The sequence below is a fragment of the Furipterus horrens genome, unplaced genomic scaffold, assembly GCF_987537825.1.
Source record: "Furipterus horrens unplaced genomic scaffold, mFurHor1.1.pri manual_scaffold_4, whole genome shotgun sequence".
Lineage (NCBI taxonomy): Eukaryota > Metazoa > Chordata > Mammalia > Chiroptera > Furipteridae > Furipterus > Furipterus horrens.
The window spans coordinates 46,615,111-46,633,560 of NW_028327174.1; the positions used below are offsets into that span (position 1 = coordinate 46,615,111).

General features: G+C 35.5%; 1 protein-coding gene across 2 annotated transcripts in view; it reads right to left on the bottom strand.

The window, feature by feature from the left end:
* NELL2 (neural EGFL like 2) overlaps positions 1–18,450 on the bottom strand; it is a 286,177-nt gene that overhangs the window by 221,632 nt on the left and 46,095 nt on the right. For both annotated transcript variants that reach the window (XM_090273037.1, XM_090273036.1), the window contains exons 5-6: positions 859–1,032; positions 671–767 (exon numbers count right to left, since the gene is read on the bottom strand). In XM_090273037.1, coding sequence (XP_090129163.1) covers positions 671–767; positions 859–1,032 — 271 coding nt within the window. The remainder of the gene's footprint in view (positions 1–670; positions 768–858; positions 1,033–18,450) is intronic.

Sequence of the window (18,450 nt, forward strand, 5' to 3'; positions counted from 1 at the left end):
TTCTTTTATTTAACAACCATTTGCCAAGCCGCTTCTATATCACAGCCACTGGGGAAAAAATGATTACACTTAGCAGCTCACAGTTCAAAAAATTTTCTGGACTTTATTTCTTTATCCTTTAAATACAGAATACTAAGTGGTATGTTTTTTAGATCGTCTACAATGATGAGATTCTACAGAGTATGTCTCTTAAGTAGACACTAAAGAAAAAGATGTAAATTAGGACTGCTTTCTAGCTTTGGTGAATTTGTGCATATGTATTTCTCACTTTCTGGAGTATAAGGAGACCATGAATAATGAATATTAAAAAGTATCATCAAAGGTTATATTTCAGTAGTGGAGAGTTTATTTCTATTCTAACATTTTAGACTTTTATTACTTTGAACGCCTAATTTCAGGAAAGGTATGTTAACTGCTCCAATTGCAGCCTTGTGGTCCTCTCTGTAATGTCTAAAGACCAAGCTTATAAGGAAAAAAGAGAAAGTAGTGTTTGTCAGCTCAATAACAACACCAGCATTAAACAAACAAACACACAAAAATAAATATAAATAGGAAAAATTACACATCAAATTATTTTGTTTTGCACCATAAAAAGCAAAATGCAATTTTCTAAACTCATTAGAAAGCATTTATATTTACACTTTATGCTCAGACTTTAGCCAAAACATACCTTAAAATATCCGTGAACATTATTTCTCTGTCCCAGCCAAAATGTTGTGCCCACAGGCAAGTCTGTGGAGGGCTTTTCCACCACTCTTTCATATATTCTGCAAAATAAGAAACATCAGATGAGTAACGTAATGTAAGCAATCATTTCTTAGAATCTTCCATTTCTTGACCTGAGGACATTTCACTTACTTATTGCAGTCAATGTGTAAAGTCAAATGGGAGGCACTGATAGCTAAGGAAAGCTTGTGCCACTTGTCATCAGCCAAAATGTAAGGGAACACTTCCGTATGAGGGCGGTGGCTGCCTGAGCGGTAGTGCAGTCTGACTTCATTCCGATGGCCACTGCTTTCTAGTTCCAGGTACCTGCACAGAGAAGAAAAGCCATATGGAGCCCACTGAAAATCAAATTCAAATATGACTGCATGATCTCTGCCCCCAGAAAGATGGAGGAGATACGTTCTCCCTATTCCTTCCACCAAACACAGCGAGATATTATCTTATAAAACAAATGTAAGAAGGGTCTGAAAGATGGAGGGAAAAAATCAGTGAGGAACCTCAGGACCTGAGGAACAAAACAATGGTAAGTTTCCTGGGTTTTCTTTTTGCTTCATGTATCAAGACTTAGAGCTAAAGAAGCCAGCAACCTAAAAATATTAACAGATGCAGAAAAAAACAAACAAAAAATCTTGCTCTCTCTAACCCAAGTACCAAAAAAGGGGGAGACTAGCAAAAGAAAAACTTTTAAAGAATAATCACTCTATTCTAGTCAAACACCACAGAAAAAGAAGAGTGTGGTCATGTCCTCAACTATGCCAGCATTGGCTAAGTGGGGACACTAGATTTCTATCCTCTTAAGACAAAAATGATACACCTGAAACTTCCACTAGGGTGGTGAGAGAGAAGAACAAGTAGAGAGCCAAAATTTTTAACCCAGCTGGCCTGTCATAAAGCTTCCTATGGCATCAATGGAGCCCACATGGGAAGGAATTTGGTCTCCCACCCTGGTCTGTCAGTAACAAAGCACATTGCCCGCTCCTGACTGGGATGGTGTCAAAGCAAGCGGAGAGTCAGGAATTTCAGCACCACACAGCAGTCATAAGACCATTCCTACCACAGTGTCAGTAGAGACCCTGTGAGGAGTTGTAAATGTCACCCTCACCCAGAAATAATAGATGCTCCCCCTCAATTCTCAACTGAAGGCCAAGTAGGGAAACTGGATTTCTACCTCCACCTGTAAGTAACAAGAAGGCACACTCCCATCCTCTGACAGAGCAGTGACAGAGAAATCTAGCTAAAATAGGAGGTTTAAATAAGCTCCAAGTCTCAGAATATGACACAAAAATGAGCAGGTTTAAATTGAAAATCATATGCTATACCAAGAACAAAAAAGATCTCAAACTTAAGGATAAAAAAGACAATCGATGGATATTAACAGCAAGAGATAGAAATGCTAAATTACCTAACAAATATTTTCAAGAATCATTGCTAAAACGAAACAATAACAAATATATTTGAATACACTTGAAACAACAAAGAAAGAAAACAGAAAGCTTATGGAAAGAAATAGAAAAACCAAATAAATAAAGAACCAAATGGAAGTTTTAGGACTGAAAAATATGATAATTGAAATAAGAAGCTCAAAGGATAGGCTAAATAGAAGAATAGAGGGCATCAAAAAAGGAACCAGTTAACTGAAAGTAAAAATAAAAATTACCCAATCTGAGCAATAGAAACAAAATATATTTTTTTAAAAATGATCAGTCTCAGAGACCTGTGAGACTATAACAGAAGATCTACAATTTGTATAAGTAGAGTCCATAAAAAAAGAGAACGAGTGTGGACTGAAAAAGTACTTGACTAAATAATGGCTGAAAACTTCCCAAATTTGGCAAGAGGCAAAAACTCACAGATTCAAGAATCTAAGCAAAGCCCAAACAAAATCAACTTAAATAAATACGCATCATAATTGAACTTCCAAAAAATTAAAAAGAAATATATTGAAAGCAGACAGTAAAAAATCAATACATTATGTATTGGGAAAAAGAAATCAGAATGGTAGTGGACTTCTCAGCAGGAACAATGGAAACAAAAGGAAGTGGCACAATATTTTTCATGTGATGAAAGAGAAATATGTCAGCCAAGAATCCTATATTCAGAAAAAAATATCGTCAGAAATAAAGAAAAAAAATCAAGAAATTCTCAAATGAAGAAAACTAAGATAATCTGAATCAAGTGTTAAACTTAGATATGTTATATTAAGGAACCTCGTGAACAGACTCATGAGGACATGTAGAAACTATAATTCTGTACCTCTTAATCCCCTTCACCTTTTTATCCATCTCTTCACTGCCTAACTCTCAGCAATTACCATTTTGTTTTCTATTTCTACGAGTCTGTTTTGTTCATTCATTTCTTTAACTTTTTCGATTACACGTATAAGTAAAATGATACAGTATTTGTTTTTCTCTGACTTGTTTCACTTAGCATAATACCCTCTAGGTTTACTTATGTTGTTGGACTATTAGAGTACAAAGTTTTAGTTGTAGATAAGTCACGGGAATGTAAAGTACAACATAGAGAGTACAACTGAACGATATTGCAATAACTTGGTATAGTAGTAGATGGTTACTAGACTTCTCATGGTGATCACTTTGTAAGGTATACAAATGTTTAGTCACTATGCTGTACACCTGGAACTAACATAATATTGTATGCCAATTATATTTTAATTAAAAAGAGCTTTACATTCCAGAATTTAAAAAAAAATAAAAAGAGGACATGTCTGAGGTGCAAACAGGTCCATACCAGAGATAGAAATTTGGGAGTCATAGGCATATGGATTGCATTGAAAGCTGTGAAGGCATAGGGATTACCTCGGGAATTATTATAGATGGAAGAAGAACATTTTAGCATTTTGAGGAGAAACCAGAAAAAAAAATTAAGTGTGGCTAGTGAGATTAAAAGAGAAAAAAAAGTGAAAGTAGTGCCCCAAAGGCCTAGTGATGGAGATGCCTCAAAGAAGAGGGAGCAATGAACAGTACCAAATGCAGCCAACAGGTCACATAAGATAAAGACTTAACCACTGGAATTAGCAAAACAGAGTTTCCTGGTGATCCTAAAGCTATTTCAGAAAACTTTATAGAAAATAAAGCCTTCTTAAATAGTAGGCTCAAGAGAGAATGGGCCAAGAGAAATGAGGTAAGTACAGACACTTTAGGAGAAATGGAAAAGCAGCCGGAAGACACATAGTCAAGGGAGGTTTTTCTCTATTTTCATTGGTAAGAAATACTGCATATTTTTGTGTACTGCTGGGAATAGCCTGTGGAAGATGGGAAAAAGGCATAATTGAAAGAAGCAAGAAATTACAATAAAACAGAAACCATAAATTAAAATAGATTAGTTACATATTAATGACATAAAATTTAAAAATTTCTCAACAGAAAAATAATATAAATAAAATTAAACAACAGATGACATTCTGTAAGACAAGATTAAATACATGATATATATCAGAGGTTAATGAAAATCACCTGCAAATCAATAAGAAAAAGCAAGTAATGGATTTACTAATCAGATTAGCAATAATCAAAAGATAATGATGTCTAGTGTTAATAAGAAGGAGGAAAAATAAACATCTCTAATACACTATTCGTGGCAAAATAAATTTACAGGAATTCCTTGAAAAGCAGTTTGATAAAACTATCAATACATTAAATGTACATACTCTTTAACTCAGCCATTTCAAATCTAAAAATCTATCCTGCAAAATAACAGCACAAATTAGCAATGATATATACAGAAGGTTCTGACTACAGATTTATTTTAAATAATAAAAATCTGATAAAATACCAACTCTTCACTCACAGAAGAATTATGATACATCATATTGTGGAACACTATGCCACTCTACAAAAGAATGATATCCCAGAATGAAACAATGCCATAGTTTACTACTACCAAACCAAAACAAAAAAACCTCTATAGAAGCCCATTTTGTTTGCAAAAACTGAGTGTCTGTGGGTGTGTTTTCAGAAAAAAAAGATCAAGAAGGATACATGTCAAATGTTAACAGTAGTTATCTCACTGGGGTACAGTTAGGGGAAAAGATTGTGAAGAATACTTCATGCATTTTTAGATCCTTGAATTGTCTTCATTAATTCGTCGTCGGCAGCCGTCCGTCTCGAGAGACGATGGCGTAGCTTCTTGAGAGTCTATCTGCACCGCCGAGAATGGCTGTGCAGTCCGACTCGGGAGTGACAATCCCTGCCACACTTGTTACAGGTGAAGGCAGATGGCTGTTGTTGCTGCTGCTGACGCTGCTTCCGCCTCGATCTTTTCTGGACCGCCTCCTCCTTGCGCGCAGCCTCCGCGCGTGACGTACCTTGCCTGACCGCGAGCCTCCAGGCTAGGCGGTCGTCTGCTTGAACTTCCCATGTGTTGAGATTGATGGAGCATTGTGTCATGTCCTTTTTGCAGATGTCTTTGAACCGCAGTTTTGGGCGCCCTGTCATCCTCTTGCCTTCTGCTAGCTCACCGTAGAGGAGGTCTTTGGGGATACGGCCTGCATCCATTCTTTTGACACGGCCGAGCCACCTGAGGCGTCTCTCGCTAAGAACTGCATGCAAACTGCTCATATTGGCTCGCTTCAGCACCTCGGTGTTGGGGACCTTATCCTGCCAGGCGACATGCAGGACGCGTCGCAGGCACCTCATGTGGAAGCTGTTGAGTTTCCTTTCGTGCCTTGCGTAGGTGGTCCACGTCTCGCTGCCATAGAGGAGAGTGCTGAGTACGCAGGCTTGGTAGATGCGCAGTCTGGTTTTCTCAGTGAGGCTGGAATTGTTCCACGCTCGCCGGTTCAGTCTGGCCATAACTGTGGCTGCCCTGGCGATTCTCCGGTTGACCTCCAAGTCGACTGACAGAGAGCTCGAGATGGTGGACCCGAGGTAAGTGAAGTCGTTGACAACCTCCAGGGTGTACCCGTCGATGGTGATGCATGGGGGAGTCCCCGTGCCTTGAGCACTTCATTAATTATACATTAATTTTTAATGTAATTGTAGTAAAATTCTATTTTAAGATTAAAAAATAAACCAGGTAGTCAATAACATAACTCATAGAACTTAAATAAGAATAAAATGCCAACTAATCTGGTTTTTGATCCAAAAAATACCAACCAAAGAATCCTTTCTATATTATTATTTGATAATAAGTATTTATTATTTAATCAATTCAGCTAGCAAATTCTATAATGATAGAGAGCTGTTTGGATTTTAAAAATAAAATCAGCAAACACAATGGCCCATTGCTATATACTTGTCAGTTCTTAACCCACTGAGGCATAAATCCTTTTATTGCTGTCTTTCTCCAGCTACTGTTAGAAATAGAACCTATATTGAATTCCTGAATTTGAGGCAACTAAAATAGAATCTAGCTTTTAATAACAAGGAGGTTGACACTATGCCCTATAAACAAGAACAACCTTTCAGAAGCTAATATTTGACTCAAAGTCACATTTTCGTTGGCATCACTTAATTTTTTTAATAAAATGAAATAGATATATAATACACAAAACATTTAATGAAAACAAAAATAAATAATGATGTAAAACACTTAAAAAGTGTATCTAGCATATGGTTAGCATTCACTAAAACTTAGCTTTCATTAAAATGATAGAGAACAGGTTGAAAAGGAGTTGATTCATATCTTCAAAACCAGTCACTATTAAGAAGTATAAGCTTGAATGGAGACATTAAATTACCGGAAAATATGATTATTGCATAATTGAAGTTAAAAGGTATCTTAATGAACACTGGGCCTATTTTAATTAATTATTTCTTCTAGTAACAGTCATATTTATTAGTGGAACTCCACTGTCCCCCACTGGGTGACACCTCAGCAAAGGCAAGCCTGCTTCCCCTCCCCCAGTGCCCCAGGGCCTAGCAGAACAAAGTAATTACACACCCAAGCCCTAAAGCCTGAGGGTTCACACCCAGCACCCTCATAGCAGTGGTAAGCTACTTCACCTCTCTGTACCTCATTTGGTTACTCAGCTATAAAACGGGGATGCGAATTGTACTTGCCTCAGTGGATTTCTGTGAAGACTGAAAGAGTTCACTTAAGAAAGCACATAGAATATTACTGTGCACACACACACACACACACAAAAAAAAAAAAACACTCAGTAAAGATAGTACATGAGCTATCTTTCTCATTTCAAAAAGCAAAGAGGTCAAATCTTCCCTCTTCCTTCCCCTGGCACGGCCCATCATACCCTAGCAATCAGACTGTGTTCTCAATACCCAGAATCTTAATAGAACAGCAAGGAAGGGAGGGAAGAAGAACCCTATTGTGCTAGGGGCAGCAGCATCCCAGGCAGTTATGCTAAGGTCACTCTGCATCTGCTTCCTGTTTGCTGGCCCATCAGGGAGAATTTGGTTATTGCCAGTTCCATTTTCTGGTACCTCAGGCCCCCATCAACTCTGTGAGCTGCTCTCCCATCCATGACATCCAAAGTCACTTCACAACCAAGAACCTAACTGATACAATACCATTGTGATCATGCGAAAAATATGTAATTAGAATAAAATGTATCAACACTTTAAAAAGTCATTGAGTGATAGAACTATGAGTGATCTTTTTTAACCTCCTTTTTATTGTCCTTTACGTTCCCTTTTGTCCCTGGCTGGTTTGGCTCAGTGGATTGAGCGTCGGCCTGCGAGCTAAGTGTCGCTGGTTCGATCTTCCAGTCAGGGTACATCAGAGAAGGAAAACTCTGACTCCAAAAAACCTCCGCTGCCTTGCGGCATACCTCTTCAGGGGAAAGGCTAAGGGAGTAAACCCCGACAGAAAATCCGGAGCCGGACTCCCTAAGGCGGTTTGACGTTGTAGTCAACACCGGCAACTCCTGCAGCGCACCTGAAGCCAAGCTATATTGACTCCGTCTTTCCCTTGGATCCTTCAGCTGCGAAGAGAGGGAGGGTCTGCTGCATGGGCAACAGCAGACCCTCCATATCACCCTGCCCAGGCTCTGTAGCTTCAGCTTCACTGGAGAGGACACTCCAGCGTCATCGCAAGATGTCGATTCAACACGGGAGGAGACAGATACCGTGTCACTCCCGAGTCGGACTGCACAGCCATTCTGGGCAGTGCAGATAGACTCTTAAGAAGCTACACCATCGTCTCTCGAGACGGACGGCTGCCGACGACGACGTTCCCTTTTATCTTGAATCAGCATTTACTACCTCAAATTAAAAATCACATTTTAAATCTCAAGAAGATAATTTGTCACACTTGAACATATCATGTCTCCCTGACTTGTTATTCATAATTTTGAGAGGCAACTAAAATCAGAAATAAAGCTCACCCTTTATAATAATGTATGGCCTTTGTTACTCAAGTATCTTATGCATTGACAGAAATATAAACTAATTTAAGATTAGACTTCAGAGAAGTAGGAACAGTGGCAGGACATCATTCATTTTAACAACCTCCTTCATAACTCAAGATCAAAGGATGAAAATAAGGTCACATCTCATCTGACAAAAAGGTTCCACACAACATGAGATGAGAATTTTTCTGTGGACTTAAATTAAACCTAAATAGAAGAAAGATCAGATCATCTCAGTACATCAAGTACAAGCCAGTTGTAAATTACTCACCTGAAAAAAAGCCACGTGCACTTCTAGTGCCAAGTATATCTTCAGTGTAGTTCATGGATGGCACAATTGCAAAGGAGTTACATGTACAGGCATTGGAACTGAAAATCCAGATCAGCCTCTCACAGCCTATGACTCAAGCTCTCACTGTCTCAGTCTTTAAAATGAGAGCTCAATATGATAAGCCATATAAAGCAGGGTGTCTGAAACATTGTAAGAACTCAATAAATGGTGGCTCTTCTTATTATTTGCAATAATCCCAATGAGCCATCATTTATGAAGTCCAGTCTCTGACAGCCAAGTCTACGAAGAACAAGCGATTTGAATACATTTTTAAGAGAGACAGTTAGTTGACAGCACTGGTAATATGTGGGTCCTAGCATAACCAATGGGATATGAAAAGTGAAGACAAGGGGTAGGGTCAAAATTATTGTTAGGTGGATCTGACCTTTTGTTACAGGAAAGTGACTGTTTCACCGTGCCACTTCCAATGATTCTTCCCTCAGATGTTGGGGGAGAGGGGAGAGCTGGGAGAGAAGGATGCAGTTTTTGGCATCCCTCAGTAGAACCATACTGATTCTGTTTTTGTTAAATATGTTTTTTGTTTTTAATGGTATTTGGTCATCTGCAAGGCACCACAATGCCTCAGAGTTTTAACTTTGTCTCCACAGTTTACTAACCTGGAAAGTTAAAAATCTTCTCTGAGCCTGTTTTCTCCCCCATCAAACAGGAATAATAAGAGCTGTACCCTAATAGGATCATTTTAAGAACTCAATGAAACAGGTCATGTGGTTACTTTGTACAGTTCCTGAAAAGAGTAAACATTTCATACATGCTGCATTCATGATTTATACTTCCTATGACATTTTTATGCATGCTATTTAAATATAAGCAAATTTTCAAGGTGGATTTTAACTGAAACAAACATAAATCTCAAGCAAAAGTAGTTTAATGAGAATCTGCCTAAATAACTATACTTGAATCTCATCTATGATAATCCCAATAAATAATCATCCAGCTTGTCTGAATACATCCAGTGACCAACAAGTCATGAATTTCTGAGACCATTTCATTTTTATAACAAAGACATTCCTTATATTAAAATATAAAGGAAGGTCTTTTTAAAAATCTATGATTTATTAGTTCATTTATTCCAGCAAATAACTACTATGAGCACTGAAAATATGACAATGAAAAAGGTTAGTAAAACTGAAGCATAAAGATGTACAATAATAGCCACATTATTGTGAAAATTAAGTTCCACTATTTCAAACTAATTATAATACTATTATAAAAGTCATGCTGCAAGAAGAGGAATGTAGCTAGATCAGTGAGGATAACAAAGCTTCTCCATAAATAACATAGCTAAGAGCCAAAATTATATCACCAAAGGGAAAGAACAGTAGCAAATGGAATTTAAGCAGGTGGAAACTAGAGAGAGATGGGAGAGAACGGGTTCAAAAAAGTGGCACACAGAAGGAAGATGAGCCTTCTCTGTTTTATCAGGAATGAATGTCAAAGCATACTCTCATAGGTTGAGGAAGATCCACTGGGGTATGTGGACTACTTTGATTATCTAAAAATGCAAGCATGAACATGTGTAGAAAATGTGGCTTACAAATTTCATGACAATTCACAGACCCCATGAAGTGCAGTCACAGACTCCAAGCTAAGTATTCCTATCTTATAGGAAGAATAAGCAAAGAGTGCAAGCTTATGATTACTTGTGAAAAGTGTGACAACTTGTTTTATATACATATGTATGTGCACACACACATATATGTTTCTGATACAAAATAATAGGCTATAATTAGAAACAAAGTTAGAAAATACACCACACACACATATATGTTTCTGATACAAAATAATAGGCTATAATTAGAAACAAAGTTAGAAAATACACCACACACACATATATGTTTCTGATACAAAATAATAGGCTATAATTAGAAACAAAGTTAGAAAATACACAAAAGCAAGAGGAAGGAAATTAAGATCACCAATGGTTAGTATTTCTATTCATATATGAGATTGTATTATAGTGTGTGTGCGTGTGTTCCGCCCTCAGATTTTGGGGTTAGGATTAAGATAACCTAGAGAAGCTTTCCCTTTCTTCCACACCCTGGAACAAATTACATAGCCTCACTATTATCTGTTTCTGGAAGGTCTGAAAAACTCACATAAAAATAATAATAAAGTCAGAGTCTGGTGACTTCAGGGTGAAAGGAAGAAAGAATATAATCCTTTGACAATTTTTAAAATCTCTCTATTATTACTAGTAATTAGATTTTTTATAGTATTCTTGTTTAATTAATTGTTTTATTCTTTTCCCACCAAATTCTAATAGTTTTACTAAAACTTTCACCACAATTCCAGTTTTCTGTATTTCTCTTTATGTCTTAATCCTTTTTGATTTACATTTTGTTTCCATACTGCTTTTTATAAGTATTAAAATTGTTGTCAATATAAAATAACCCTAGTTGCTACTTAATGTATTTTACCTTGAATCAGTTGTCTGAATTGATATTAGTAATCCTACTTCTTTTTTATTTTAACTTGCTTCACTTATTTGCTCTCGTTCCTTTATTTATTTATTTATTTTTGATCCAATGTAAAAGTATTTGTCTTTTCACAGGAAAACCAAATCATTTGAAAGTATCATTGATATATTTGCCATATTCTTTTTTTTAAGTATATTTTATTGATTATGTTGTTACAGTAGTCCCAGTTTTATCCCCTTTACTCCCCTCTGCCCAGTAACCTCCTTCCTCCAGCAATCCCACCATCCCCTTAGTTCATGTCCATGGGTCATGCATGTAAGTTCTTTGGCTTCACCCTTTCCTATATTATTCTTAACTTCCCCTTGTCTATTTTGTACCAACCAATTATGCTTCTTAATCCCTGCACCATTTCTCCATTTCTCCCCCTTCCCCTTCCCAGCTGATAACCTTCAAATGATCCCCATACCTATGATTCTGTTTCTATTCTGGTTTGCTTAGTTGGATTTTGTTTTTATTTTTTAGATCAGTTGTTGATAGCTGTGAGTTTGTAGTCATTTTAGTGTTCATAGTTTTGATTTCTTTTTTCTTAAATAATTCCCTTTAACATTTCATATGATAATGGCTTGGTGATAATGAACTTTTTTAGCTTTACCTTGTCTGGGAAGCACTTCATCTGCCCTTCCATTCTAAATGATAGCTTTGCTAGATAGAGTAATCTTGGTTGGAGGTCCTTGCTTTTCATCACATTGAATACTTCTTGCCAGTCCCTTCTTGCCTGCAAAGTTTCTTTTGAGAAATCAGCTGAGAGTCTTATAGGCACCCCTTTGTAGGTAACTCTTTTCATTTCTCTTGCTGCTTTTAAGATTCTCTCCTTATCCTGAACCTTTGGCATTTTCGTTATGATGTGTCTTGGTGTGGTCCTCTTTGGGACTAGCTTCTCTGGGACTCTCTGTGCTTCCTAGACTTTTATGTCTATTTCCTTTGCCAAATTTGGGAAGTTTTCCTTCATTATTTTTTCACATAAGCTTTCAATTTCTTACTGTTTCTCTTCTCCTTCTGGCACCCCTATGATTTGGAGGTAGGCACGTTTAAAGTTGTCCCACAGGTTCGTAGGCCTCTCCTCATTTTTTTCAATTATTTTTTCCTCATTCTGTACTGGTTGACTGTTTTTTTCTTCCTTATGTTCCAAATCATTGATTTGAACCCATTTCCTTCACTTCACCATTGGTTTCGTGTGGCTTTTCCTTCATTTCTTCCCTTATGTGTTTGCCATACTCAAGCATATCTGTCAAGCCTGTGAGCATCTTTATCAGCAGTGTTTTGAATTCTGCATCTGTTAGGTGGCTATCTCCTCCTCTGTTAGGTTGGCTATCTACTTGTCGCTTAGTTCTCCCACTGGAACCTTGATCTGTTCTCTCTTTTGGGTCATACTTCTTTGTCTCTTCATCTTACAGGCTCCTATGTTTGCTTCTGTGTCTTAGGTAGACCTGTTGCTCCTGTGACGTTGTTAAGGAGCAGAGCCTTAGGCATTTGTCAGTGTAGGGTGACCCATTTCACCACGTTGTGGTGCTGCCTGGATGAGTATTTCTTCTTTATATCTTTGTTGGACTTCCATGAAGCTAAATTTTCTGGAACTTCTGATTGTCTCTAGCTGTATTCGTTCTTAGTTATGGAGGGAGATGCAGCATATCTGTCTAGGCCTCCATCTTGGCCAGAAGCCCGCCTAGAGTCTATTTGCTGTATTCTTACTGTGATAGCTTATGTTTTCTGATTTTTATTTTTCTTTTTTTGCAGTGTTGGTCAAGTTTTTTCTTCCTCTAACTTCAGGAATGTAAACAAATCCAGAAACATCTCCAAAGCAATACTAGAAATGTATGATGCACTCCTGTTTCACCTTTGCTCCTATGCCCTCATTGTTCAAATAATCCTGAATATTATACTAGTACAATATGTATGTTCTATTTTTTTTAATTATTTCTTTGAATTTCTCTCAATAGAAAGGTCAGTCTTATGTTGGCTACATTGTCATTATCTTCAAGAAGAATCAAGTTAGAAATCAGTAATATATAAAAAAATGAGAGAATCCTGAAATATTTTTAAAATAAGCAATAAACTTTGAAATAACCCATGAATAAAAATAAAATTTGAAAATACTTTGAGCTGAATTATATTTTAAAAAATAAAGCACCAAAATTTGATGCATATAAAGCTGTGGTGAGAAGAATTTATAGCCATAAAAGTAATTATAAAAAAATGAAAATCAATGATTTAAGCATTCATGTCAGGAAGGTGGAGAAAGAAACACAAGTAAACCTAAAGAAAATATAAGGAAGAAAAAATAAATATACATTAATAAAGCAATAATAAAGAAATCAGTAATTTTATTTAAAAAGCCTTAAAAGTGGTCTTTCAAATGACTAATAAAATTGACAAAACCTTAGCAGAATTGATTTTTTAAAAATTCAGAAATGACCAATATCAAGAATGAAAAAGGAACATATCAATAGAGATTCCATAAATACTGAAAATAATTGAGGGGATATTATGAAAAACTGTTCCAATATATTTTAAAATTTATTTAAAATGGGCAATTCCTTAAAAACTGTATAACTTCTTTAAAATGACACAGAACTAATATAGAAAAATCAGAATAATTCACATCTCTTGAAAAATGCACAATTCTAGGAAAAGTAACAAACACAACAATAAATAAAAAATCTAAATAATTTTTATGTATATTTAAAACATTTATTATATCTCTATATTTAATTCACATTTGAATATGTAAGTAAAATCATCCCACAAACATTTCTCTGGTCTCAGATGGGCAAATCAGTGAATTATTTTAAGTACTTAAGAAAAGTGTAATACTAATTTTTCACGAATTCTTCCAGAGAGATTAACAATAAAGGGAACACATCATAACATCCTTGACAAGGCCAAAACTTACAAAGACATTATAAGAAAGAAAAATTACAAATCAATTTATTTAATTAAAATAGATGTAAAAGCCTAAACAAACATTAGAAAATATAATCTAGTGATACATAAAAAGGACAATACAACATAACCAACTGAAATTTATCTTAAAAAATTATGGTTGGTTTAACATTTAAAAATTATTCCAAGTAATTCACTACATAGTATCAAAGGAGAAAAAAATAAGTGATTAGCAGTTGCAGAAAATGCATTTGATAAAATTCAACATCCATTAATTTTTAAAATTCTGAATAATACCGCATTTCCTTTATGAGCTAAAGATCTTAAAGTACAAATAAAAATAACAACAATAGCTATGACAAACATCATACTTAATGGTGGAATAACAAAATTTTTCCCCCTGAGATTGGGAAGATAAAGTATCATCTATCACATTTGTATTCCATATGGAATTAGAGATCCTAGCCAGTGTAAAAAGACAGGAAAAGCATTACAGATATGAGAATTTTAATGAAAGATATATTACTGTTATTATTGGTAGTCAATATCATAATGAATAATTAATGAATGATAATGAATTATAAATGAATTTAACGAGGTCACTGGATAAAAGATCAATGTGCAAAACTCAACTATATTGCTAACAAATAGAATATGAAATTTAAAATGATGCTAATTAAAAAAACATCAAAACATCACATACCCAGAAATAAATTTAAGGAAAAAATGTGCAAAAACTCTACAAAAAAGCATAAAATGTTACTGAGAGACATTAAGGAGTCTCTAATGAAAAATACATACATCATCCCCCGAATGTATAGATTTAATGAGATCCCAACCAAAAACCAAGCTGATTCAAAAATTACAAGTAAATGTGAAAAATACAAGTATATCTAAGATAATCTGGAAGAAGGACAACAAATTTTGGAGAACTTATGCTACCATATCTAACATCATTATAAAACCACCATAATTAACACTTTGCAATACTGATTTAAAACTAGACTAATGGAACCGTATACATAGATAATTTAGAAACAGCTTCATCCAAACAGGGTCAACTGATTTTAATGAAGGTGACTTCGCAATGCTAAGATAAAATAATGGTTCTTTAAAAAAACTGTGAAATATCAAGCAGTTATCCATATGGGTGGGGGGAGGGGACCTCTTCAATGATTCCCAACTCATATTTATCACCTATAAGGACTAGCTGTGTACAATACTGTAAGATCCCCACTTCCTGAAAACTCAAGGCACAGATATGGACACAGGATTCCTTTCACGCCACTCCAAATAGCATCTCCAAAGCTGTCCTGCAACTATTCCCCGTTCTAACTCAAGGTTGTTAGTGATATTTGAAATGAAGGAAGAAATTTAACCCTTTATTAACTCTTCAGTTGGGTTCACACTGAAATGTGGTAGGCTGAGAAGGGGTCTTTTTCTTCTTTCCAAAACTTTTCCAATTGATCCCTTTATGACTTAGAACATCATTCTAATTTTTTAAATGGTCATTGTTTTCATATTTCTATATTGTTTTCACATTTGAATATGTAATTAAATTCTTCCCATAAACTTTTTTCTATACAACTCATGTTAATACATTAGGATAACTTGAACACTTAGAGCATTTAAATATAAGCATGAGCAGCTCTGCTTTAAAATGCTTTAAGGACCTTGAGAACTTGCTTAGAGGTTCTAGCAGGGGAGTGAAGTTACCGGTACACCCTTGACTGAAGACTGGTCCTCTCCTCTAGTTGGAAAGGTCCTCCTCTTCAACCTAATGTGAAGCTTCAGGAGGGATGTGCATGGATCTGTGAGGGAGGATGGGGACATCACCTAGACAGCCAGATTAGCCGAATCAACCCTGGCCATCAACGGGGTGACAGATGTCACATGTCAAGGCTCTAAATAAAAAGTGAAATGTTCTGCCAAGTTAAAAATAAAATAAAATACTTTAAAAAGATGTGTGCGTGCATACATGTGTGTGTGATATAATTAAGTAACAAAATACATTTGGTCCCAAGAAATTTATTAACTGGGGTATTACTTTATTTGAATTGAAAGATGAAACTCCTATCCAAGAGTTATTTTAAAAGGCCTATATAAAATATGAATTTATTTCTTCTCTGAATGTATATGCTATTCCACTTCTTTTGCAGAGAAGAAGCAGAGTGAATTACCCCTGAATCTGTGAAACCAACTGTGATAGGTGTTAGTGGTAAAGTTTAAAAAGTAGAGGAATTATACTTTATACATCAAATTCTCAGAATATATCAATTTTGATATGAAAGAATCTAAGACTATATAGACACAAATAAGTAAGTCACAAGCCACAAGGGAATAACATGTTCATTGAAGAACTTTTAAATTAGTTACTTATTTAATATGTAAGATACTATGTACTTAATTTTACTTTAAAATACGGTAAATGTCACTTTTTAATTTCTGAATTGGGTTACTCAAGTAAAGATCTTTTGTGAAAATAAATAATATAAAATAAAACCCATCTTTTCTGGAAGTAGTTTTACGTGTTAGAATGGTTTAAGTCAGCTCTGCCTGAAGGAAAGAATTTGGTGACCTCTTAAAGTTCAGTCTATATAGAAATTAAATATTATTATGGTTTTGAATAAATTGAGATGTGTGTGTGTGTGCGCGCATGTGTGTGTGTGTGTGTGTGTGTGTGTGTAATCCCATGAGAATATATCAATGTTCTCTTCAATTTCCAAATACTTAGGTGGTTTCCCAAGTATATTAAGGTGTGCATGCAAAGAACAAACAATATTTTCAAAAGAAAATCATATTCTCTAGATGGAAACTTTTCATCTTCACCCTCACCTAAAAGTGGTAATATATCCACCTGGAATGAATGACTAACAGGGACCCTTGATGCCCCATTATTCCATGCAGTATTTTATGTGGTTTCAAACATTCCTCTTACATTAACAATTTTCTATATCCTAAGGTCCTCAAATCAATGGGAGTTCTTTAAGCCGATAAAAGTGGGCCTGTGTAGGAAGTTTCAGCAGCTTTGCCTGTAATACATTCTGAAACTACGGGCAAACAATAAAGGAAAAGCACTGGTGCATGTAAGACAACTAGAAGTTCCAGGCGGGCTGTATTTGAAACTAAGGAATTAGTCACAGGGGAGAGTAAGCTGTCAACACTGCAGCATCTGTTCTCTGATTCTCTGATATGCTTCACGGGCCATCATGTCTTCTCTGTTGTTTAGAATAAATAAGAGCTAAAGAAGAAGGCATCAGGATCCATGTGTCACCCACTGAGGTGACATTTTGCTCTTAGTGAGCCTATTACCTTGGGTTCACAACTGAAAAAAAGGTACCAAACACTCCTGAACCCAAATTCTAGCTATTATGAAGTATTAGCATAAACTTTGTATGAAGAAGCAATTAGAAAAATAAAAAGACAAAATAGTGTTTATATTGTCATCAGCTTTCCAATATGCCATGATGATACTATTGAAATAAAGTAAATTGTAAGGAAGAAAACTTCTGGATAAAGATTTTTAGTGTAATAAAAAGGCCCCAATAGAATAATGATATATAATTGTTGTCTTCAAAAGCATTAGAAAGCAACAGCACTAACCCCATTAATAAAGTTCTGGGCTTTTGAAGGAAGTAGAAAGGCCACAGTGTGGCTCTAAAACAAGCAGACAGCACTGTTGGTGGGAAGGTAAATTGGTGCAGCCACTGTGGAAAATGATATGGTGGTTCTTCAAAAAATTAAAAACAGAACTACCATATGATCCATCAATTCCACTTCTGGGTATTTATTCAAAGAAAATGAAAACACTAATTCATAAAGACATATGCACCCCCATGTTCAGTGCAGGATTATTTACAATAGCCAAAATATGGACACAACTTAAGTGTTCATCAATGGATGAATGAATAAAGAAGATGTGATATATTGTGATATATATAGTATTCCATATATTATATACAATGGAATACTGTTCAGCCACAAAAAAATAAAATCTTGCCATTGTGACAACATGGATTGAACTTGAGGGCATTATGCTAAGTGAAATAAGTCAGACAGAGAAAGACAAGCACAATATGATCTAACTTATACATGGGATCTAAAAAGCAAAACAAACAACAAAAACACCAAGCTCACAGAGAGTGAGATCAGATAGTTGGTTGCTGGGGGAGGGGTTTAGGGAGAGGCAAAATGGGTGAAAGAGGTCAAAAAGTAAAGTCAAATAGCTATAAAATAAATGTCACAAGGCTCTAATGCACAGCATGGTGACTATAGTTAATAATACTGTATTGCATATTTGAAAGTTGCTAAGGGAGTAGATCTTAAAAGTTGTCATCACAAGAAAAAGGAAAAATAATTTTTGTAACTATGTATGGTGACATGTTAACTAGACTTATTGTAATTATATTGCAATGTCTACAAATATCAAATCATTCATTATATTGTACACCTGAAACTAATATAAAGTTATATGGCAATTATACCTCAATAAAAATACATATGTACATAAAGATATACAAAATAAAACAGGCAAATAGAAGAGTTGTCAAGATAATGGTTAGGAGAATGGGTTCTGGTGCCATGCAGCCTGGTTCAAAGGTTGATTCTGTCATTTATTGTATCCTTGGACATGAGACTTAAGCTTTCAGGGCCCCCTTTCTTTATCTGTAAACTAGGGATAATAATGA